The sequence below is a fragment of the Entelurus aequoreus genome, linkage group LG01 (genome assembly GCF_033978785.1).
Source record: "Entelurus aequoreus isolate RoL-2023_Sb linkage group LG01, RoL_Eaeq_v1.1, whole genome shotgun sequence".
Classification (NCBI taxonomy): Eukaryota; Metazoa; Chordata; class Actinopteri; order Syngnathiformes; family Syngnathidae; genus Entelurus; species Entelurus aequoreus.
This window is the reverse complement of record NC_084731.1, coordinates 73,147,499-73,174,871: the sequence shown is the minus strand read 5'-3', so window position 1 is coordinate 73,174,871 and position 27,373 is coordinate 73,147,499. Positions and strand designations below refer to the sequence as shown.

Here is a 27,373-nt window from a genome sequence, read left to right as displayed (position 1 = left end):
TTTAAAAATGTATCTTTTATGGTATTTAGATTAAAAAATGTGTTTTATCGTATTTAGATTTAAAAATATATCTTTTATTTTATTTAGATTTAAAAATGCATCTCTTATCATATTTAGATTTAAAAATGTGTTTTTTATCGTATTTAGATTTAAAAATAATTTTTTAATTGTATTTATATTTAAAAATGTCTGTTATCGTATTTAGATTCAAAAATGTGTCTTATAGTAATTAGATTTAAAAATGTGTATTATCGTATTTAGATTTTAAAAATAATTTTTGTATCCATCCATCCATCCATTTTCAACCGCCTGTCCATTTTGGGGTCGCGGGGGGTGCTGGAGCCTATCTCAGCTGCATTTGGGCGGAAGGCGGGGTACACCCTGGACAAGTCGCCACCTCATCGCATTTTGTCGTATTTAGATTAAAAATGTCTTATCGTATTTAGATTTAAAAATGTGTCTTATCGTATCTAAATTAAAAAATGTGTCTTATCGTATTCAGATTTAAAAAATGTATCTTTTATGGTATTTAGATTTAAAAATCTATATTTTATGGTATTTAGATTTAAACATGTATATTTTATGGTATTTAGATTTAAACATGTATATTTTATGGTATTTAGATTTAAAAAATTATCTTTTATGGTATTTAGATTAAAAAATGTATCTTTTATGGTATTTAGATTTAAAAATGTGTCTTTTATAGTGTTTAACTGGCAGTTTGACATAAAAGTATTTGAAATGACTCAGTGAGTATTAGTTGTTATCTCTGAGAAATAAAAGGTGTACAAAAGCATTTTCTAGTAATAAAACAACATAAATAGTTTGTAACTTGGATAGATTTGTTTTATAACTCATTTATCATTATTACTAAATGTATTTCATTTTTCACCCAATATGTCTTCAAATAGGGAAAATTGTTTTTCAAAATGTTACTCATTGTAAAAAAAAAAAATATATACATACAAATCAGTCCTAATACTTTTTCTTTAAAAACTGGTCAAGAATATTGAAATTGAAATGAATCCTACATCATCTGGTGGTGTTTGATAGGATTTATTTGCTGTATTTCAGAAGGTGATGTCATCACGTTTGCAACAGGAATACAGAGAAGACATGAGAGCTAAAAAGACTTTGAAAGACACATAAAGAAAGAAAGATTGCATATTTTTCTTGCTGAAAAATCATTTCTATTTGACTTAGGTGTCCTGGCATGCTAAACAAACAGTGGAACAAGGTCTTTTTTTTTTTACACACTTCAATTCTCAATCTTTTTATGTGGCTTTTTAGCATGTTTGCTTCATGCCAGATGGTGAACAGAAGTGTGATGATAACCCTAGAGCAGATAATGAAGTTAAACAGTATATGTTGTCCCTAAAGTTTGGACACACAAATATAATAATAATAATAACTGGGATTTGTATAGCGCTTTTCTAAGTACCCAAAGCCGCTTTACATGTTAAAAACCCATCATTCAAATATACATTTAATAAATATACTGTATATATATATATATATATATATATATATATATATATATATATATATATATATATTTTTTTTTTTAATATATATATATATATATATATATATATATATATATATATATATATATATATAGCCAAAAGTATTAGGCCAGCCATCCAAATGATGAGAATCACTAATCACTTGGCCCGGCCGCAGGTGTATCAAATCAAGCATTTAGGCATGGAGACTGTTTCTACAAACATTTGTGAAAGAATGGGCCGCTCTCAGTGATTTCCAGCGTGGAACTGTCATAGGATGCCACATGTGATCACAACCTATTGTGATCGAGGGAGTCGAGGTACAGACTGTGGACTCATTCAAGTACCTCGGGGTGTGGGTGGACAACAAGCTGGACTGGACTGTTAACACGGACCACTTGTACAGGAAAGGACAGAGCAGGCTGTACTTCCTGAGGAGGCTGCACTCCTTCAAGGTCAGTAAAAAATTATTGTGGATGTACTACGATTCTGTGGTTGCCAGTGTTCTGTACTACATCGTAGTGTGCTGGGGGGGCAGTACATCTAAGAAGGACAGCTCCAGACTGGAGAAACTGATCAGCCGGGCCGGTTCTACAATCGGAATAAAACTGGACTCACTGGTGACGGTGGCAGAGAAGAGGACTGTGGAAAAACTAGTGAGCATCCTGGATGATGCCAGTCACCCTCTGCATACCGTTGTCAGTAGCCAGAGGAGCCTGTTCAGTGCTAGACTGCTTCATCCCAAGTGCAGGACTAATAGACTAAAAAACTCCTTTGTCCCACACGCCATTAGACTGTACAACTCCTCTCTGGGAGGGAGGGGGGGTACTAGGATGACAGGGGATGCAAAACAATAACAGTGCAATAATTTTTCATAACATGGTCACTACTGCCTAGTTTCTCTTGTTATATTCTTATTTTACTGTTATATTTTTATTCTCATTGTTGCTTTTTATTTTTATTCTATTGTAATATTTTTGTATTTTGTTTCCATTTATACACCCATTATTTACTTTTTACTTTTAAATTTGATCTCAATTCTGTACACTGCTGCTGGAATTGTAATTTTCCTGAGGTAACTCTCCTGAAGGAATCAATAAAGTACTATCTATCTATCTATCTATCTATCTATCTATGTGCGACAGATCCAGTCGTGAAATTTCCTCATTTCTAAATATTCCAAAGTCAACTTTATTATAAGAAAAGTGAAGAGTTTGGGAACAACAGCAAGTCAGCCACCAAGTGGTAGGCCACATAAACTGACAGATGTCAGCATAGTGCAAAGGCTTTCTGCACAGTCAGTTGCTACAGAGCTCCACACTTCATGTCACCTTCCAATTAGCCCACGTACAGTACGCAGAGAGCTTCATGGAATGGGTTTCCATGGCCGAGCAGCTGTATCTAAGCCATACGTCACCAAGTCCAATGCAAAGCGTGGGATGGAGTGGTGTAAAGCACGTCACCACTGGACTCTAGAGCAGTGGAAACACCTTCTCTGGACTGATGAATCACGCTTTTCCATCTGGCAATCTGATGGACCAGTCTGGGTTTGGAGGTTGCCAGGAGAACGCTACATTTCGGACTGCATTGTGCCAAGTGTGAAATTTGGAGGAGGAGGAATTATGGTGTGGGGTTGTTTTTCAGGAGTTGGGCTTGGCCCCTTAGTTCCAGTGAAAGGAACTTTGAATGCTCCAGGATACCAAAAAATGTTGGACAATTCCATGCTCCCAACCTTGTGGGAACATTTTGGAGCGGGCCCCTTCCTCTTCCAACATGACTGTGCACCAGTGCACAAAGCAAGGTCCATAAAGACATGGATGACAGAGTCTGGTGTGGATAAACTTGACTGGCCTACACAGAGTCCTGACCTGAACCCGATAGAACACCTTTGGGATGAATTAGAACGGAGACTGAGATCCAGGCCTTCTCCACCAACATCAGTGTGTGACCTCACCAATGCACTTTTGGAAGAATGGTGGAAAATTGCAATAAACACACTCCGCAACCTTGCGGACAGCCTTCCCAGAAGACTTGAAGCTGTAATAGCTGCAAAACATCATATTGAACCCTATGGGTTAGGAATGGGATGGCACTTCAACTTCATATGTGAGTCAAGGCAGGTGGCCAAATACTTTTGACAATATAGTGTATATATATATATATATATATATATATATATATATATATATATATATATATATATATATATATATATATATATATATATATATATATATATATATATATACAGTATATATAATACGTATATTTACAGCCTTTCGACACAACATCCAGCTTAGCTTCTTTTTACACTTGTACCAGCGTAAAGAATGTGAGAGACGCATGATGATAACCATAGAACTGTATTGCAAGTGCTTTTTCTTTAGTCACCACAGAAAGGGAGCAGAATTGTGATGATAGTCATAGAAGAGGACTATAGCCAAATGTACCGTCCTTTTACACTCGCACAGAGTATGATGATAACCATAGAAGAGGATACTCAACTTCTTTCTACGCGCGTATGACCAACTGATTTGCCCTTTGACCCTGGAACAGACCATTTCCAGCAGGGTTCATTGCACACCATGGTCATGTGACCACCTGGGGGAGGAGCTTCAAGAACAATGACACCTGGTGAGTGTGCTTGTTTTCTCAGTTTTCATGTATGAAGTCAAAACAAGGCACTTTGTTGTCTTCTGTCATCAATAGTTTATAGTGTGGTTGCTATAGCAACGTGACATTGTTTTCTTCTGTCATCAATAATCTATAGTGTGGTTGCTATAGCAACGTGACACTCTCCTCTGTCATCAATAATCTATAGTGTGGTTGCTATAGCAACGTGACATTGTTCTCTTCTGTCATCAATAATATATAGTGTGGTTGCTATAGCAACGTGACATTGTTCTCTTCTGTCATCAATAATCCATAGTGTGGTTGCTATAGCAACTTGACATTGTTCTCTTCTGTCAATAATCTGTAGTGTGGTTGCTATAGCAACGTGACATTCTCCTCTGTCATCAATAATCTATAGTGTGGTTCCTATAGCAACGTGACATTCTCTTCTGTCATCAATAATCTATAGTGTGGTTGCTATAGCAACGTGACATTCTCTGTCATCAATAATCTATTGTGGTTCCTATAGCAAAGTGACATTGTTCTCTTCTGTCATCAATAATTATAGTATGGTTGCTATAGCAACGTGACATTCTCCTCTGTCATCAATAATCTATAGTGTGGTTCCTATAGCAATGTGACATTGTTCTCTTCTGTCATCAATCCATAGTGTGGTTGCTATAGCAACTTGACATTGTTCTCTTCTGTCATCAATCCATAGTGTGGTTGCTATAGCAACTTGACATTGTTCTCTTCTGTCATCAATAATCTGTAGTGTGGTTGCTATAGCAACGTGACATTCTCCTCTGTCATCAATAATCTATAGTGTGGTTCCTATAGCAACGTGACATTCTCTTCTGTCATCAATAATCTATAAAGTGGTTGCTATAGCAACGTGACATTCTCTGTCATCAATAATCTATAGTGTGGTTCCTAAAGCAACGTGACATTGTTCTCTTCTGTCATCAATCCATAGTGTGGTTGCTATAGCAACTTGACATTGTTCTCTTCTGTCATCAATAATCTGTAGTGTGGTTGCTATAGCAACGTGACATTCTCCTCTGTCATCAATAATCTATAGTGTGGTTCCTATAGCAACGTGACATTCTCTTCTGTCATCAATAATCTATAAAGTGGTTGCTACAGCAACGTGACATTCTCTGTCATCAATAATCTATTGTGGTTCCTATAGCAATGTGACATTGTTCTCTTCTGTCATCAATAATCTATAGTATGGTTGCTATAGCAACGTGACATCGTTCTCTTCTGTCATCAATAATTTGTAGTTTGGTTGCTATAGCAACGTGACATCATTCTCTTCTGTCATCAATAATTTAAAGTGTGGTTGCTATAGCAACGTGACATTGTTCTCTTCTGTCATCAATAATCTATAGTGTGGTTGCTATAGCAACGTGACATTCTCCTCTGTCATCAATAATCTATACTGTGGTTGCTATAGCAACGTGACATTGTTCTCTTCTGTCATCAATAATCTATAGTGTGGTTGCTATAGCAACGTGACAATGTTCTCTTCTGTCATCAATAATCTATAGTGTGGTTGCTGTAGCAACGTGACATTCTCGTCTGTCATCAATAATCTGTAGTGTGGTTGCTATAGCAACGTGACATTGTTCTCTTCTGTCATCAATAATCTATAGTGTGGTTGCTATAGCAATGTGACAATGTTCTCTTCTGTCATCAATAATCTATAGTGTGGTTGCTATAGCAACGTGACATTCTCGTCTGTCATCAATAATCTGTAGTGTGGTTGCTATAGCAACGTGACATTCTCCTCTGTCATCAATAATCTATAGTGTGGTTGCTATAGCAACGTGACATCGTTCTCTTCTGTCATCAATAATCTATAGTGTGGTTGCTATAGCAACGTGACATTCTCTTCTGTCAATACATCCATCAATAAGCCGTGGTGTGGTTGCTATGGCAACGTGACGCAGCTCATCTCGTCCGAGAGGTCCTCCTCTTGCTCGGCGTTGGCGCACCAAGCCTCCTCGTCGCTGTAGTCCTGCACCTGGATCACGGCGAGGTCCCAGGCGGCAACCCCCGAGCCGTCGGCGGCCATGTTGGCGTCGGCGGCCATGTTGGCGTTGAGCAGGTGGCTGGCGGCGCTCTCCATCTGGTGGATGGTCATGTCGCAGGCGTCGGCGATCTCCTGCTTGGTGGCCGACACGAACTTAGGGTCCTTGGCCAAAGTTGCCAGACCCTCGTAGATCAAGGCCTGGCAACAAAGATATGTAAGGATATCACATGATGTCATCCATATATTTCATCTTTCTGCTACATCATCTACATTGACATATTTGACTTCTAATAGTATTATTTAAATGTACTTATTTGTATTGTTTAATAAATCATTATTTAAATGTACTTATGTCATTTCTGTTATAATGTAAATGTACATATTTCTTTTTTAATATATCATTATTTAAATATTACAAAAGTACAAAAGCATTGAAGTTGTCAGGTTGTGTAAATGGTAAATAAAAAGAGAATACAACAAATTCTTTTCAACTTATATTCAATTGAATAGACTGCAAAGACTAGATATTTCATGTTCACACTGAGAAACTTTATTTTTTGCAAATATTAGCTCATTTGGAATTTGATGCCTGCAACATGTTTCAAAAAAGCTGGCACAAGTGGCAAAAAAGAGTGAGAAAGTTGAGGAATGCTCATCAAAGACTTATGTGGAACATCCCACAGCTGAACAGGCTAATTGGGAACAGGTGGGTTCCATGATTGGGTATAAAAGCAGCTTCTATGAAATGCTCACTCATTCACAAACAAGGATGTGGCGAGGGTCACCACTTTGTCAACAAATGCCTGAGCAAATTGTTTAAGAACAACATTTCTCAACCAGCTATTGCAAGGAATTTAGGGATTTCACCATCTACGCTCCGTAATATCATCAAAAGGTTCAGAGAATCTGGAGAAATCACTGCACGTAAGCCATGATATTACGCACCTTGGGTCCCTCAGGCATCAAAAAGCCACATCTGTGTGTAAAGGATATCACCACATGGGCTCAGGAACACTTCAGAAAACCACTGTCAGTAACTACAGTTGGTCGCTACATCTGTAAGTGCAAGTTAAAATTCTACTATGCAAAGCCAAAGCCATTTATCAACAACACCCAGAAACGCTTCGCTGGGCCTGAGCTCATCTAAGATGGACTGATGCAGAGTGGAAAAGTGTTCTGTGGTCTGACAAGTCCACATTTCAAATTGTTTTTGGAAACTGTGGATGTCGTGTCCTCCGGACCAAAGAGGAAAAGAACCATTTGGTCTTTTTACTTGCCAAGCGAGTTTCACTTTGACCTTTTTAATTGCCAAAGAAGTTTCACTTTGGTCTTTTTACTAGCCATTCGAGTTTCACTTTGGTCTTTTTACTTGCCAAGAGAGTTTCGTGTTGGTCTTTTTACTTGCCAAGAGAGTTTCACTTTGGTCTTTTTACTTGCCAAGGGAATTTTACTCTGGTCTTTTTACTTGCCAAGGGAGTTTTACTTTGGTCTTTTTTACTTGCCAAGAGTGTTTTACTTTGGTCTTTTTACTTGCCAAGGGAGCTTCACTTTAGTCTTTTTACTTGCCAAGCAAGTTTCACCTTGGTCTTTTTACTTGCCAATGGGGTTTCACTTTGGTCTTTTTACTTGCCAAGCGAGTTTCACTTTGGTCTTTTTACTTGCCAAGCGAGTTTCACTTTGGTCTTTTTACTTGCCAAGCGAGTTTCACTTTGGTCTTTTTACTTGCCAAGGGAGTTTCACTTTGACCTTTTTACTTGCCAAGAGTGTTTCACCTTGGTCTTTTTACTTGCCAAGAGAGTTTCACTTTGGTCTTTTTACTTGCCAAGGGAGTTTTACTTTGGTCTTTTTATTTGCCAAGGGAGTTTCACTTTGGTCTTTTTACTTGCCAAGAGAGTTTCACTTTGGTCTTTTTACTTGCCAAGGGAGTTTCACTTTGGTCTTTTTACTTGCCAAGGGAGTTTTACTTTGGTCTTTTTTAATTGCCAAGAGTGTTTTACTTTGGTCTTTTTACTTGCCAAGGGAGTTTCACTTTGGTCTTTTTACTTGCCAAGGGAGTTTCACTTTGGTCTTTTTACTTGCCAAGAGAGTTTAACGTTGGCCTTTTTACTTGCCAAAAAAGATTCACGTTGGACTTTTTACTTACCAAGAGAGTTTCTTCAGTTGTTTGTCACTCGTGTGGACATAACCGAGGGCCAGCGTCCTGTCTGAACACGCAGGTAACCAATAGACTCGATGCTATCTCACCTGACACACCTAAATATATTCTTAGGGACTTTGATCAGTGTCGGGACTCTAAGTACTTAGGAACAACATGTCACCTGTGCAACTACCCTAATAAACTGGCTTAGTGCCTTCAGGTCCTTGTCCAGGCCTCCCTTTTCTGTGATTAATCATGTATGATTAATCATACATGATTAATGCCATTATTGTTTGTGATTAATCTGTGTTTATACATGATTAATGCCATTATTGTTTGTGATTAATCTGTGTTTGTACATGATTAATGCCATTACTGTTTGTGATTAATCTGTGTTTATACATGATTAATGCCATTATTGTTTGTGATTAATCTGTGTTTTTACATGATTAATGCCATTATTGTTTGTGATTAATCTGTTTTACATGATTAATGCATTATTGTTTGTGATTAATCTGTTTTTATATGATTAGTGCCATTATTGTTTGTGATTAATCTGTCTTTATACATGATTAATGCCATTACTGTTTGTGATTAATCTGTTTTTATATGATTAGTGCCATTATTGTTTGTGATTAATCTGTGTTTATACATGATTAATGCCATTATTGTTTGTGATTAATCTGTTTTACATGATTAATGCATTATTGTTTGTGATTAATCTGTTTTTATATAATTAGTGCCATTATTTTTTGTGATTAATTTGTTTTTACATGACTAATGCCATTATTTTTTGTGATTAATCTGTGTTTCTACATGATTAATGCCATTATTGTTTGTGATTAATCCGTGTTTATACATGATTAATGCCATTATTGTTTGTGATAAATCTGTTTTTACATGATTAATGCTATTTTCATTTGTGAATAATCTGTGTCTACACATGATTAATGCCAATATTGTTTTTAAATAATCTGTGATTATACATGATTAATGCCATTATTGTTTTTGAATAATCTGTGTTTATACATGATTAATGCCATTATTGTTTATGATTAATCTGTTTTTACATAATTAATGCCATTATTGTTTGTGATTAATCTGTTTTAACATGATTAATGCTATTATTGTTTGGGATTAGTCTGTTTTTACATGATTAATGCCATTATTGTTTTTGAATAATCTGTGTTTATACATGATTAATGCCATTATTGTTTTTGAATAATCTGTGTTTATACATGATTAATGCCATTACTGTTTGTGATTAATCTGTTTTACATGATTAATGCCATTATTGTTTGTGATTAATCTGTTTTTACATAATGCAATTATTGTTTGTGATTAATCTGTGTTTATACATGATTAATGCCATTATTGTTTGCGATTAATCTGTTTTTACATAATTAATGCCATTATTGTTTGTGATTAATCTGTGTTTAATCTGTTTTATACATGATTAATGTGAGTATTTTCTGTGATTAATGACCTGAGGCCATGCATTATTGATCAAACAATAATAATAAAAGTGAAAGTGAAAGAGAGGAATGCTCACCGCCTCCACCAGACTGTTGGCGCTGCCTTGCTGCTTCTGCAGGAAGTTTAAGCACTTCTCAGCAGGAAGTGGAAGTTGACAAGGAGAGTGACTGTCAACGCTGTCATGTACTTCATGTACTTCATGTACTTCATCTTCATGTACTTCTGTGTGCCACAAGCTCTTCGTTATTGATGCTGGCATGTTGCCAACACTGTTAGAATTTCTGGAGTCCACCTGGACGCACGCACGCACGCACACACACACACACACACACACACACACACACACACACACACACACACACACACACACACACACACACACACACACACAGGATATTATTTTATAAGAGGTAATCGTAGAATAAAGTTTACATAAAACATTATTTTCTCCAAGACAAAGAATTTGGAAAACATTGAAGACTTCTTTTCTAATGTAAACTGACTTTTTATACATTTACATCAATAAATACTTCTTAAATATTGTCTTCATTCAATGATATAACTCAGTATAATTGTATTCATATCATGTATTATTTTAATGATGTAACTCAGTATAATTGTATTCATATCATGTATTATTTTAATGATATAACTCTGTATAATTGTATTCATATCCAAAGACAAAAGAGAAAATCATCTTTGTCCAACATTGTGAGTTGTGTAAAAACTCTGTATGATTTATAAATATCATTTGTGTTGTGTAAAAACTCTGTATGATTTATAAATATAATTTGTGTTGTGTAAAAACTCTGTATGATTTATAAATATCATTTGTTTTGTGTAAAAACTCTGTATGATTTATGAATATCATTTGTGTTGTGTAAAGATTCTGTATGATTTATAAACGTAATGTGGGCACCTCTATGAGCGGCGTGTAGCAGGGCGAAGAGTGGCAGGCCAGCGGCGAGGCAGGGGGCGTGGCCCAGGAGAGGGTGGAGCATGTGGGGGACAAACGTTGAAGTCCGGCCACCGCCATCACCTTGACAACAAGCATATTTCATAAATATTCATATGACGGGTGTTGTTGTTGTTTACCTGTTGCTGCAGCAGCTGCAGTGGAAGTGCTGTGCAGGAAGGAGTGGGCGGAGCTTCTTCATCCTCGCTACTTCGTCGGCAAAGGCCCTCGAAACTAAACGCTGGTCTGTTGACAGCTGACAGGACACAAACTATCATGCACACTATTTTATTATTCATACCAACCTAGAAAAAAATTACTAATTTACATTCATTTTTATTTTATTATTATTATTATGCTAAAAATATTTACTAACTTACATTAATTTTTATTCAATTATTGTAGTATCATTATGCTATAAATATTTACTGATTTACATTCACATTTATTCAATTATTTTATTATTATGATATAATTTTTTATTATTCATTTTTATTGTATTATTATTATGCAATAATTATTGACTAACTTACATTCACTTTTATTCAATTATTTTATAATTATTATGCTATAATTATTTACTAACTTACATAATTTTTTTATTGAACTGTGTTATGATGCTAGAAATATTTACTAACTTACATTCATTTAAAAAATATTTTATTATTATTATGCTATAATTATTTACTAACTTAAATTAATTTTTATTCAATTATTTTATTGTTATTATGCTAGAATTATTTACTAACTTACACTCACTTGTATTCAATAATGTTGTTATTATAATGCGAGGAAAGATGAACTAATTTACATATATTTGTATTCAATTATACATTTATTATTCTTTCATCCAGTTATTTTATTATTAGTATGCTAGAATTATTTACTAATTTACATTTGTTTTTATTTTATTATTTTATTATTATGCTAGAATTATTTACTAATTTACATTAATTTTTATTAAATTATTCTCTCATTATAATATCAATATTTACTAACTTAGATTCATTGTTATTCAATTATTGTATTATTACTGTTATGCTAGTCATATTTACTAATTTACATGAACCTTTATTCAATTATTTTATTATTATTATGATAGAATTATTTACTGACTTACATTCATTTTTATTGAACTATTTTATTATTATGATGCTATATTCATTTACAAACTTGGATTCATTTTTATTAAATTATTTTATTATTATTATGCTAGAATTATTTACTAACTTATATTCACTTTTATTCAATTATTTTATCATTATTATGCTAGAAATATTAATAAAAGACACTCACTTTCAGTCAATTATTTCATTATTATTATGCTAGAAATATTTACTAACTTACACTCACATTTATTCAATTTATTTATTCATATTATTATGTTACTAATATTTACTAATTTACATTCATTTTTATTAAATGTGTTTATTATTATTATGCTAGAATTATTTACTAATTTACACACACTTTTTTAAAATTATTTTTATGCTAGAATTATATACTAATTTACACTCCTTTTTATTCAATTATTGTATTTTTATTATGCTAGAATTATTTACTAATTTACACTCACTTGTAATCAATGATTTTATTATTATTATGCTAGAATTATTTACTAACTTACACTCATTTTTATTCAATAATTTTTCTATTATGCTACAATTTTTTACTAACTTAGATTCATTTTGATTCAATTATTTTATATTTATTATGCTAGAAATATTTACTAACTCACACTCACTTTTATTCAATTATTTTATTATTATTATGCTACATCTGTTTACTAATTTAAATTCATTTTTATTCAATAATTTTATTATTATTATGCTAGAATTATTTACCAACTTACATTCCTTTTTATTCAATTATTTTATTAATATTATGCTAGAATTATTCACCAATTTACATTCAGTTTTATTCAACTATTTTATTATTATAATGCTAGCATTGTTTACTTATTCAGTTATTTTTTTTATGATCTTGCCAGAGTATTTTACTAACTTACATTAACTTTTATTTAATTATTTGTATGAATCTCATCCTGTGAGATTGACTAAATGTTTTATAAAATCAAGTCAAATATTTTATTGTCAAGAAAAAAACATAGATTTTTACCCCAAAGGAGCCAAAAAAGATGCAAGCTTGCCAGTTTGAACCAAAGCTGAAAACTTGCTGGTTCAGTTGAGGGTGAGATTACACTTCAAATCTAGCATGATTATTATTATTAAATTATTATCAAAGTAAGATTGCTATGATTAAATGTTCATGAGTTACTAAAGTAAGATTATTATGATTGAATATTCATGAGTTATTAAAGTACGATTATTATGATTAAATGTTCATGAGTTATTAAAGTAAATAAAGTAAGATTATTATGATTAAATGTTCACGAGTTATTAAAGTAAAATTACTATGATTGAATATTCACGAATTATTAAAATAAGAGTATTATGATTAAATATTCACGAGTTATTAAAGTAAGATTATTATGATTAAATGTTCACGGGTTATTAAAGTAAGATTATTAAGCTTAAATATTCAGAAGTTATTAAAGTAAGATTACTATGATTGAATATTCACGAGTTATTAAAGTAAGATTATTATGACTAAATATTCACAAGTTATTAAAGTAAGATTATTATGATTAAATGTTCACGAGTTATTAAAGTAAGATTATTATGATTAAATATTCATGAGTTATTAAAGTAAGATTATTCTGATTAAATGTTCACGAATTATTAAAGTAATATTATTATGATTAAATATTCATGAGTTACTAAAGTAAGATTATTATAATTAAATATTCACGAGTTATTAAAGTAAGATTATTATGATTAAATGTTCACGAGTTATTAAAGTAAGATTGTTATGATTAAATATTCACAAGTTATTAAAGTAAGATTATTATGATTACATTTTCACGAGTTATTAAAGTAAGATTATTACGATTAAATGCTCGAGTTATTAAAGCAAGATTACTATGATTGAATATTCATGAGTTATTAAAGTAAGATTATTATGATTAAATGTTCACAAGTTATTAAAGATTATTATGATTACATGTTCATGAGTTATTAAAGTAAAATTACTATGATTGAATATTCACGAGTTATTAAAGTAAGATTATTTTGATTAAATATTCACAAGTTATTAAAGTAAGATTATTATGATTACTTTTCATGAGTTATTAAAGTAAGATTATTATGATTAAATGTTCACGAGTTATTAAAGTAAGATTACTATGATTGAATATTCATGAGTTATTAAAGTAAGATTATTATGATTAAATATTCACAAGTTATTAAAGTAAGATTCATATGATTGAATTACAATTATAACACAACCACAACACAATTCATCCTCTGATCATATTACAGAAAAGAGCAGTGCGGATGATTCACAACGTTGGTTATTTAGAACATACTCATAATTTGTTTATGCAATCAAAGTTGCTCAAATTTGATGACCTTGTTAAATATAATACATTAATAATCTTATATAAAGTATTTAACAAATTATTGCCACCTAAACTACAACGTTTTTTTATAAAACGAGTGCAGGCTCATAACTTGAGAGGCTTTGGATATTTCTTATTGCCGAGAGCTCAAACCACTCGTAAACGTTTTTGTGTGTCTGTATGCGGAGTAAAACTATGGAACAAACTGGATTTACAACACAAGCAATGCCAAACTATTAATCGATTTAAACTATTATACAAACATGGGGTCTGGTTCAAATATAGAGATGAGGGTCTTTAATTTGACCTGCTGTTGTACTCTGTCTCAAAGTGTTAACATGTGCTCAATGTTTCCTTACCAATATTGCTATGTTGTCTATTACCATTGTTGGTATATTCATTATTCCTACATTGTTGATACAAATTATTGTTACAGTGTAATAATTATTGTTACCTGTGGTAATGCCACTATGACACAACATCTGTATTATAATCCTTGAACAAAGTAAGAGTGAAACTCATGTGAATAATCACTGAATGGAGAACTGGGGGTGGGATTAAATAAATTATCTTCTTCCCACTCCCTTTCAGGCAAAACTGGACAATCATGCACTATATTAATTTATATTATTATGTGTTGTCAATTTTGTACTTTTGTATGTCATTGCCTGGAATAAATAATTAAATGAAAATGAAAAAAAAAAAGAATATTCATGAGTTATTAAAGTAAGATTATTATGATTGAATGTTCATGAGTTATTAAAGTAAGATTATTATGGTTAAATGTTCTCGAGTTATTAAAGTAAGATTATTATGATTAAATGTTCATGAGTTATTAAAGTAAGATTACTATGATTAAATGTTCACAAGTTATTAAAGTAAAGTTATTATGATTAAATGTTCATGAGTTATTGAAGTAAGATTATTATGATTAAATATGAATGAGTTATTAAAGTAAGATTATTATGATTAAATATTCACGAGTTATTAAAGTAAGATTATTCCGATTAAATATTCATGAGTTATTAAAGTAAGATTATTATTACTGAATATTCACGAGTTATTAAAGTAAGATTACTATGATTAAATGTTCACAAGTTACTAAAGTAAGATTATTATGATTAAATATTCATGAGTTATTAAAGTAAATGTATTATGATTAAATTTTCATGAGTTGTTAAAGTAAGATTATTATTATTGAATATTCATGAGTTATTAAAGTAAGATTACTATGATTAAATGTTCATGAGTTATTAAAATAAGTTTATTATGATTAAATATTCACGAGTTATTATAGTAAGATTACTATGATTGAATATTCATGAGTTATTGAAGTAAGATTATAATTATTAAATGTTCATGAGTTATTAAAGTAAGATTATTATGATTTAATATTCATGAGTTAATAAAGTAAGATTATTATTTTTAAATATTCACAAGTTATTAAAGTAAGATTATTATGATTGAATATTCATGAGTTTTTAAAGTACATTTATTATGATTAAATTTTCATGAGTTATTAAATAATATTATTGTGATTGAATATTCATGAGTTAATAAAGTAAGATTACTATGATTAAATATTCACAAGTTATTAAAGTAAGATTATTATGATTAAATGTTCACAAGTTATTAAAGTAAGATTAATATGATTAAATATTCATGAGTTATTAAAGTAAGTTTATTATGATTAAATATTCACAAGTTATTAAAATAAGTATTATGATTGAATGTTCATGAGTTATTGAAGCACAATTATTATAATTAACCATTCAGTTATTGAAGTAAGAATATGAAATATGATAAAGGAAACCTTGGGGTGAAGATAGAAACCATCTTCCTCTGCTCTCTTGGTGTATAAGCTGCTGGTTGTCATGGTAACCATCAGACTGCTGCGTCATGCTGGACAGCTCGTCTTCGTCTTTATTGGATAGCCTGCAATAAAACATACTTTAGAGTAGTCCGTGTACAGCTCGTTTACAGGAGAATGGGTAAGTACTGTAGGTGGCAACAAGATAATACCATGAGTGACTAAGTCATAATAATAACATAATTAATTATAAGAAAACAACAAGATCCAAACATGACTGACGAAGTCATAATAATAACATCATTAATTATAAGAAGTCAACAAGATAATAACTGACTAATTCGTAATAATAACATCATTAATTATAAGAAGTCAACAAGATAAAAACATGACTGACTAAGTCATAATAATAACAACATCATTAATTATAAGAAGTCAACAAGATAATAACATGATTGACTAAGTCATAACAATACCATCATTAGTTCTAAGAAGTCAACAAGATACAAACATGATTGACTAAGTCATAATAATAACATCATTAATTATAAGAAATCAACAATATACAAACATGACTGACTAAGTCATAATAATAACATAATTAATTATAAGAAGTCAACAAGATAATAACTGACTAATGCTTAATAATAACATAATTAATTATAAAAAGTCAACAAGATAAAAACATGACTGACAAAGTCATAATAATAACATCATTAATTATAAGAAGTCAACAAGATAAAAACATGACTGACTAAGTCAAAATAATAACATAATTAATTATAAGAAGTCAACAAGATAAAAACATGACTGACTAAGTCATAATAATAACATAATTAATTATAAGAAGTCAACAAGATACAAACATGACTGACTAAGTCATAATAATAACATCATTAATTATAAGAAGTAAACAAGATAACTGACTAATTCGTAATAATAACATCATTAATTATAATCAATCAATCAATGTTTATTTATATAGCCCTAAATCACAAGTGTCTCAAAGGGCTGCACAAGACAGAATTTCATCGGCGCAGTCAAGGCGTTGAGGGAATCCGGTTTGGTGGCTGCAGGATTAGGTCTCTGCTTTTTGCAGATGATGTGGTCCTGATGGCTTCATCTGGCCAGGATCTTCAGCTCTCACTGGATCGGTTCGCAGCCGAGTGTGAAGCAACCAGGATGAGAATCAGCACCTCCAAGTCCATGGTTCTCGCCCGGAAAAGGGTGGAGTGCCATCTCCGGGTTGGGGAGGAGACCCTGCCCCAAGTGGAGGAGTTCAAGTACCTAGGAGTCTTGTTCAAGAGTGAGGGAAGAGTGGATCGTGAGATCGACAGGCGGATCGGTGCGGCATCGTCAGTAATGCGGATGCTGTATCGATCCGTTGTGGTGAAGAAGGAGCTGAGCCGTAAGGCAAAGCTATCAATTTACCGGTCGATCTACGTTCCCATCCTCACCTATGATCATGAGCTTTGGGTTATGACCGAAAGGACAAGATCACGGGTACAAGCAGCCGAAATGAGTTTCCTCCGCCGGGTGGCGGGGCTCTCCCTTAGAGATAGGGTGAGAAGCTCTGCCATCCGGGAGGAGCTCAAAGTAAAGCCGCTGCTCCTCCACATCGTGAGGAGCCAGATGTGGTGGTTCGGGCATCTGGTCAGGATGCCACCCGAACGCCTCCCTAGGGAGGTGTTTAGGGCACGTCCAACCAGTAGGAGGCCATGGGGAAGACCCAGGACACGTTGGGAAGATTATGTCCACCGGCTGGCCTGGGAACGCCTCGGGATCCCCCGGGAAGAGCTGGACGAAGTGGCTGGGGAGAGGAAAGTCTGGGTTTCCCTGCTTAGGCTGCTGCCCCTGCGACCCGACCTCGGATAAGCGGAAGAAGATGGATGGATGGATGGATGGGTCTAATAGGACGTCCATAGCGGTTAGTCCGCACAGTATCCATGGGTACAGACAATGTTGCCCTTGGGGGCCGACCTCGACGCCCGCGAGCCTGGGCGTGCAATCCAGACCGTCTGTCAAAAGAGGTAACAGCGTGCAGAACAGATGCAGGTGGCCGGCCCCGACGAGGTGGGAGGGCAGGTAGCGTCACGCCGTCCGGGTCCTGATGGGCAGGCTTTATCCGATCGACAGTAACCCGCTCATGCCGACACCCCAAATCTATGACAAAGTTCTTGAGTCCTGCTTTCCCCACTCGAAAGGGTCCGTCGTAAGGAGGTTGGAGTGGGGAGCGATGACCACCATAACCACCATAATGGAGGAACACAAACTTTGCCGCCAGGAGTTCTTTGGGCATACGGAAATGAGGCAAACAGTGATGCATGGGGACAGGCACCACTGCCTTGGTGGCCCCCTGAGCAGGTCACTTTTGTCCCTTGACCCAAGGCCGTGGGCAGGATGTCGCCTGGCACCCTCAGGGGCTGACCGCAGACCAATTCAGCAGCCGAGGCCTGGATGTCGTCCTTCGGAGCAGAGCGCAGGCCCAACATTACCCACGGTAAACAGTCAACCCATCCACTGTCTGTGAGACGAGCCCGCAGGGCAGCCTTTAGCGAGTGATGAAACCTTTCACAGAGCCCGTTTGCTTGAGGGTGATAAGCAGTAGTGCGAGGAATCTGTACCCCCAGTCCTACAGCCATTGTGTTCCACAGCTCTGAAGTGAACTGAGCTCCCCTGTCTAAGGTCAGGTCAGACGGTGTGCCAAACCATGTGACCCAGTTGAAAATAAAAGCCTGAGCAATCTCGTCTGTTGTTGTGGATGAGACTGTAAATACCTCCGGCCATCTGGTCGTTCTGGCCACCACAGTGAGGATATGAGTGCACCCACGAGAGGAGGGCAGTTGATCCACCAGGTCCACATGCAGATGGTCGAACCACCAATCCGGCACCTGGTAGGTTTCCAGCGGTGCCCTGATGTGCTGGTGGACCTTGGCCCACTGGCAGGACACACACATGCGGCTGCCCACCCCATAACATCCTTCTGCATGCCTGGCCAGACGAATTTGGTGCTAGCCTGCCTCACAGATGCCTTCACGCCGGGGTGAGAGAGAGCATGCACAGCGCCAAACACCCGCCAGCACCAATCTGTAGGAACCATCGGACGAGGTGGACCAGTAGAAATGTCACAGAGCAATGTGGAACCATTGCCATGGCAGGGAACATCCACAAACTGCAAACCGGTTACCGCTGTGCTCCAGGCTTGAAGATCTGGATCCTTGCTCTGGTCCGCTCTGACCCAGGTGTACAGCACTGACAAGCACTCCATTGTGCTTTCCGGCCACATGCCTAATTTATGTGGTGAACTCTGAGATGGATGCAAGTTGCCGTTGCTGGCGGGCAGACCAGGGGTCTGAAGTTTTAGCCATGGCAAAATTCCCAGACTCTCCATAGTGGCAAATTACTGCTGTGCCAGGGCCAGTTTAGAAGAGTCAAGCTGCTGTGCCCGGGCAAAACAGGCTGGCCCACTGTAGGGATGAAGTGATCCACCCCATGCTTTGCGACCGCTGTCAAAAACGTCGGTACAGTCAGTTCTGTAAACCCTGCAAGAAGCCGTTGATAAACATCCCCCACAGCGAGCGTGTTGGCGAGGGCCACAGGCTCCGGCCCACCCAGTGTGCATGGAATAGTGGAGAAAGCGTCATAATCAATTAAATGGCCATTCGAGACGTCCACCAACAGTCTATTTGCACACAAAAAGTCTGCCCCCAGAATAGGTGTGGCCACAGAGGCAATAACGAAGTCCCAGGTGAACGTGCGGTCAGAAAATTAAACAGTCACTGACCTGGTGCCGAAAGTGCGGATGCTGGTTCCATTGGCGGCACTCAGCGGGGGCCCGTGGCCATCTTCCAGTGCATCCACAGCTGATGCAGGCAGGATACTCTGCTGGGCGCCCGAGTCCACCAGCCAGCGGCGGCCCGACAATCCATCGGTAACAAACAGCAGCTTATCCGCTCTGCCCGTGCTCACTGCTGCCACTGAGCACCGGCCCTGGCAAGGCGGTACGCAGTGCTTTTCCTTAGTCCCAAAACGGCTGTGGTAAAAGCATAACTCCGCCTCCCTGCGACGACGGTCGGACACTGCAGCCACAGGGCAAGCATCGAGCTCCTCAGGTGCATTCCAGGTCGGTGCAGGCAGCAGGGCTTGAACGCTGAACTGGCGAGCAGCTAGAACAATCCTGTCCGCCTTCTCAGTCAGACCTCGGTAATCTTTCGTGGTAACTAACGGCGAGTTGGCGAGCGTTGTGCGTTCTGGGGGCGATAGCTGATGGAGAAACAGCTGCACGAACAGGAACGATGCATCCCTGTAACCGAGCAATGTGAGCATGTTCTCCATTAGCTCGGTAGGCTTGCTGTCTAGCAGGCCGTTGAGAGACAAGAGGCGGTCAGCTCGCTTGGCGTCGGACAGCTGGTACAGCCGCAGCAATAAAGTCTTTAACACACTGTACTTGTCTGCCACCGGAGGATCCCTTGGCACGCCCATAACTCTCCACGTCGTTTGAGCATCCAGAGCAGTGACAACATGGTGGTACCGTGTCTCATTTGCTGTAATCCCCCGAAGTCGAAACTGGCCTTCCACATGCTGGAACCAGGGCTCAGGATCGTGCTGCCAAAACTCTGGGAGTTTCACTGTTGCTGTAAAAACAGCGGGAGCCGCGACTGGCTGTTGTACTGGCATCGAGCCTTCAGGCACAACGAGACCGGCAGCGTTAAACATGCTCACGATCAGAATGTTGCGTGTTCGGATCACATCGAGGTCACCAATGTGGTAGTCGGAACAATGAGGCCAGAGAGCAGTAGATCTGAGCCGGTGAGTTTATTCTTAAACTTATTTCCACAACAACCATTTTCCCGCAAGTGTGTCCCCTTTTAACTGATCACATCCCACCTATGCACCAATCCCTAATCTGGTGGCAAGAACAATTAGTGCACTACTACAAGGGTATGATAAAGTGTAATGTGTGTGTGATAAAGTGTAGTGTAGTGTGTGATAAAGTGTAGTGTGATGAAGTGTAGCACGTGATGAAGTGTAGCACGTGATGAAGTGTAGCGTGTGATAAAGTGTGGTGTGTGTGTGAGATGAAGTGTAGTGTGTACCTGACGGAGAGTGACTTCCAGGGTGTGGACATGGGTGAGGGCGTCCTGTGCTGCCAGAGAGGCACGTTGGTGTTGTTGAAGTTGGCGTTGTTGAAGTTAGCGTTGGAGAGCACGGGTGACGAAGAGTCATCTGGCGAATGATGATGAGGATGATCAGGAAGATTAGACCAGTTGGTCTTTGTTTCCCCACTTCTGGTGCCGTCCCCCAGGCCCGTGTGGGCGGGGCCTGTTGTTGAATGATGGGAGGAAAAGGGGTGGATCTGAAGAGGACGCTGGGTGACTGTGGTCAAGTGGGCGGAGCCTGGTGTGGTGGCACTGACGTAGTTGGCGTGGTTACCAAACATGGCACCGTTTTGCTGCAGGGTGACAGTTTGTGATTGGTCCATTTTAATTTGAAAATATTCAATCATTTATGGCTTAAATGAACTTATTTATTACTCATCATAAATATACATCTATGCTGAATAATAATATACCATAATATGAATATTATTTATTATTATTCATAAATATACATCTATGCTGAATAATAGTATACCATAATATGAATATTATTTATTATTATTCATAAATATACATCTATGATGAATAATAATATACAATAATATGAATATTATTTATTATTATTCATAAATATACATCTATGATGAGTAGTAATATACCATATATGAATATTATGTATTACTAAACATAAATATACATCTATGATGAATAGTAATATACAATAATATGAATATTATGCATCACTAATCATCAATATACATCTATGATGAAAAATAATATACCATAATATGAATATGATTTATTATTCAACATAAATATACATCTATGATGAATAGTAATATGCCATAATATGAATATTATGCATTACTAATCATAAATATACATCTATGATGAAAAATATTACACCATAATATGAATATTATTTATTGTTCAACATAAATATACATCTATGATGAATAATAATATACCATTATATGAATATTATTTATTATTCATCATAAATATACATATATGATGAATACTATTGTGCCATTATATGACTATTATGTATTACTAATCTTAAATATACATCATTGATGAAAAATAATATACCATAATATGAATATGATTTATTATTCATCACAAATATACATCTATGATGAATAATAATATACCATTATATGAATAATATTTATTATTAATCATAAATATACATCTATGATGAATAATATGAATATCATACCCTAAAACTTCCCTCCTCTTCCTCTTCCATCAGGTCTACAAGCCACGTCTCCTGCAAGTCACATGATATGGCTCGACGAATCTCAGGTCCGATGTCATGCAGCGTACGCAGGCCAGCCTGTCAAATATTATATAGCATTAATAATGTACACCCTGTCAAATATTATGTATCAATAATAACATAAAACTTTGTCAAATATTATGTATCAATAATAACATAGAACTCTCAAATATTATATATCAATAATAATATATGACCCTGTTAAATATTATATATCAATAATAATAATATATAAACCTTTCAAATATTATATATCAATATCAATATATAACCCTGTTAAATATTATATATCAATAATAATATATAGCCATCTCAAATATTATATATCAATATATATATATAACCCTGTCAAACATTATATATCAATATCAATATATTACCCTGTCAAACATTATATATCAATAATAATATATAACCCTCTCAAATATTATATATCAATATCAATATATAAACCTTTCAAATATTATATTTTAATATCAATATATAAACCTGTCAAATGTTATATATCAATATCAATATAAAACCCTGTCAAACATTATATAACAATAATAATATACAACCCTCCCAAATATTATATATCAATATCAATAAATAAACCTGTCAAATATTATATATCAATATCAATATATAACCCTGTCAAATGTTATATGTCAATATAAATATATAACCCTGTCAAATATTATATAGCAATAATAATATATAACCCTATCAAATATTATATATCAATAATAATATATAACTCTCTCAAATATGATATATCAATATATAACCCTGTCAAATATTATATATCAATATCAATATATAACTCTGTCAAATATTATATATAAATAATAATATATAACCCTCTCAAAAATTATATATCAATATTAATATATAACTCTGTCAAATATTATATATCAATATCAATTTATAACCCTGTCAAATATTATATATCAATAATAATATATAACCCTCTCAAATATTACATATCAATAATAATATATAACCCTCTCAAATATTATATATCAATAATAATATATAACCCTCTCAAATTGTATATATCAATATGAATATTTAACTCTGTCAAATATTATATATCAATATTAATATATAACTCAGTCAAATGATATATATCAATAATAATAATATATAACCCTCTCAATTATTATATATCAATATTATTATTTAACTCTGTCAAATATTATATATCAATATCAATATATAACCCTGTCAAATATTATATATCAATAATAATATATAACCCTATCAAATATTATATATCAATAATAATATATAACTCTCTCAAATATTATATATCAATAATAATATATATATAACTCTCTCAAAAATTATATATCAATATCAATATATAACCCTGTCAAATATTATATATCAATATAAATATATAACCATGTCAAATATTATATATCAATATTAATATATAACCCTATCAAAAATGATATATAAATATTAATACATAACTCTGTCAAATATAATATATCAATATCAATATATGACCATGTCAAATATTATATATCAATAATAACATATAACCCGCTCAAATATTATACATCAATATTAATATATAACCCTCTCATATAGTATATATCAATATTAATATTTAACTCTATCAAATAATATATATCAATATTAATAGTTAACTCCGTCAAATATTATATATTAATAATAATATATAACACTCTCATATAGTATATATCAATATTAATATATAACTCTTTCATATAGTATACATCAATATTAATATTTAACTCTGTCAAATATTATATATCAATATTAATAATATATAACCCTCTCAAATATTATATATCAATATTATTAAACTCTGTCAAATATTATATACCAATATTAATATTTAACTCTGTCAAATATTATACATCAATAACAATATTTTTTTAAGATTAAAGTACCAATGATTGATAACCATGTCAAATATTATATATTAAAAATACCATATTCTATGTCAAACATCATATATCAAAAATAATATACAACCCTCTCAAATATTATATATCAATAAAAACATGAAGCAGGAACATATTGTACATACAGTACACACAATTACTGTACATACAATACACACAAATACTGTACATATAGTAAACACAAATACTGTACATACAGTACATACAAATACTGTACATACAGTACACGCAAATACTGTACATACAGTACATAAAATACTGTACATACTGTACATAAAATACTGTACATACAAATACTGTATATACAGTACATGCAAATACTGTACATTCAGTACATGCAAATACTGTACATAGATTACATGCAAATACTGTACATACAGTACATACAAATGCTGTACATACAGTACATGCAAATACTGTACATACAGTACATACAAATACTGTACATAGAGTACATACAAATACTGTACATCAATCAATCAATCAATCAATCAATCAATCAATGTTTATTTATATAGCCCTGAATCACAAGTGTCTCAAAGGGCTGCACAAGGCAAAACGACATCCGCGGTACAGAATACACATAAGGGCAAGGAAAAAAAAGAAATTATATATATATATATATATATATATATATATATATATATATATATATATATATATATATATATATATATATATATATATTTTAAAATATATATATATATATATATATATATATATATATATATATATATATATATATATATATATATATATATATATATATATATATATATTTTAAATATATATATATATATATATCAAATATAGTATATCAATAATAATGTATAAGCCTTTCAAATATTATATATCAATATTAATATTTAACTCTGTCAAATATAATACTGTACATACAGTACATACAAATACTATACATACAGTACATACACATAATGTACATAGAGTACATACATATACTGTACATACAGTGCATACAAATATTGTACATACAATACATATAAATACTTTACATACAGTACATACAAATACTGTACATAGAGTACATACAAATACTGTACATACAGTACATACAAATACTGTACATACAGTACATTCAGTTAATATATTATTTCAGTCATGAAAAAATCAAACAAAGGAATACAATAAAAATCAACATAACATGAAAGTAAAATAAAACTAAAAAAGAATTAAAACACTTCGAATAGCTGCTTACTATTTTCACAAATACGACAATTGACTGTCAATGTTGGCCACTACAAAGATACAACAATTGACTGTCAATATTGGCCACTACAAAGATACAACATTTGACTGTCAATGTTGGCCACTACAAAGAAACAACAATTGACTGTCAATGTTGGCCACTACAAAGGTACAACAACTGACTGTCAATGTTGGCCATTACAAAGATAAAACAATTGACTGTCAATGTTGGCCACTACAAATATACAACAATTGACCAACAATGTTGGCCACGACAAAGATACAACAATTGACTGTCAATGTTGGCCACTACAAAGATACAACAATTGACTGTCAATGTTGGTCACTACAAAGATAAAACAATTGACTGTCAATGTTAGCTACTACAAATATTCAACAATTGACTGTCAATGATGGCCACTACAAATATATAACAATTGACTGTCAATGTTGGCCACTACAAAGATACAACAATTGACTGTCAATGTTGGCCACTACAAATATACAACAATTGACCGTCAATATTGGCCATTATAAAGATATAACAATTGATTGTCAATGTTGGCCACTACAAAGATACAACAATTGACAGTCAATGTTGGCCACTACAAAAATACAACAATTGACTGTCAATGTTGGCCACTACAAAGATACAACAATTGACTGTCAATGATGGCCACTACAAATATACAACAATTGACTAACAATGTTGGCCATTATAAAGATATAACAATTGACAGTCAATGTTGGCCACTACAAAAATACAACAATTGACTGTCAATGTTGGCCACTACAAAGATACAACAATTGACTGCCAATGTTGGCCATTACAAAGATAAAACAATTGACTGTCAATGTTGGCCACTACAAATATACAACAATTGACCACCAATGTTAAGTACTGCAAAGACACAATAATTGACTGTCAATGTTGGCTACTACAAAGACACAACAATTCACCATCAATGTTGGTCAATACAAAAATACAACAATTGACTGTCAATGTTGGCCACTACAAATATACAACAGTTGAATGTCAATGTTGGCCACTACAAATATACAACAATTGACTGTCAATGTTGGTCACTAAAAATATACAACAATTGACTGTCAATATTGGCCACTACAAATATACAACAATTGACTGTCAATGTTGGCCAATACAAAGTCACAACAATTGACTGTCAATGTTGGCCACTACAAAGACACAACAATTCACTGTCAATGTTGGCAAATACAAAGACACAACAATTCACTGTCAATGTTGGCCACTACAAATATCCAACAATTGACTGTCAATGTTGGCTGCTACAAATATACAACAATTGACTAACAATGTTGGCCACTACAAAGATACAAAGATTGACTGTCAATGTTGGCCACTACAAAGACACAACAATTGACTGTCAATGTTGGCCACAACAAAGATACAACAATTGACTGTCATTGTTGGCCACTACAAAGATACAATTGACTGTCAATGTTGGCCACTACAAAAATACAACAATTGACTGTCAATGTTGGCCACTACAAAGATACAACAATTGACTGTCAATGTTGGCCACTATAAAGTCACAACAATTGACTGTCAATGTTGCCCACTACAAAGACACAACAATTCACTGTCAATGTTGGCCAATACAACGACACAACAATTCAAAGTCAATGTTGGCAACTACAAAGATACAACAATTGACTGTCAATGTTGGCCACTACCAAGATACAACAATTGACTGTCAATGTTTGCCACTACAAAGATACAGCAATTGGCCATCGATGTTGGCAACTAAAAAGACACAACGATTTATCGTCAATGTTGGCCACTACAAATATACAACAATTGACTGTCAATGTTGACCAATACAAAGAT

At 34.0% G+C, this 27,373-nt stretch overlaps 1 protein-coding gene across 1 annotated transcript in view; it reads right to left on the bottom strand.

Annotated features, from left to right (window-relative positions):
* Positions 1 to 3,745: 3,745 nt before the first annotated feature.
* The window catches only part of LOC133656886 (voltage-dependent L-type calcium channel subunit alpha-1D-like), a 205,076-nt gene continuing 181,448 nt past the window's right edge, over positions 3,746 to 27,373 (bottom strand). The window contains exons 39-45 of the mRNA XM_062057746.1: positions 22,316 to 22,432; positions 21,091 to 21,446; positions 15,998 to 16,119; positions 10,865 to 10,980; positions 10,689 to 10,808; positions 9,846 to 10,061; positions 3,746 to 6,354 (exon numbers count right to left, since the gene is read on the bottom strand). Of these exons, the coding sequence (XP_061913730.1) occupies positions 6,055 to 6,354; positions 9,846 to 10,061; positions 10,689 to 10,808; positions 10,865 to 10,980; positions 15,998 to 16,119; positions 21,091 to 21,446; positions 22,316 to 22,432 (1,347 nt within the window). The 3' untranslated portion in view covers positions 3,746 to 6,054. The remainder of the gene's footprint in view (positions 6,355 to 9,845; positions 10,062 to 10,688; positions 10,809 to 10,864; positions 10,981 to 15,997; positions 16,120 to 21,090; positions 21,447 to 22,315; positions 22,433 to 27,373) is intronic.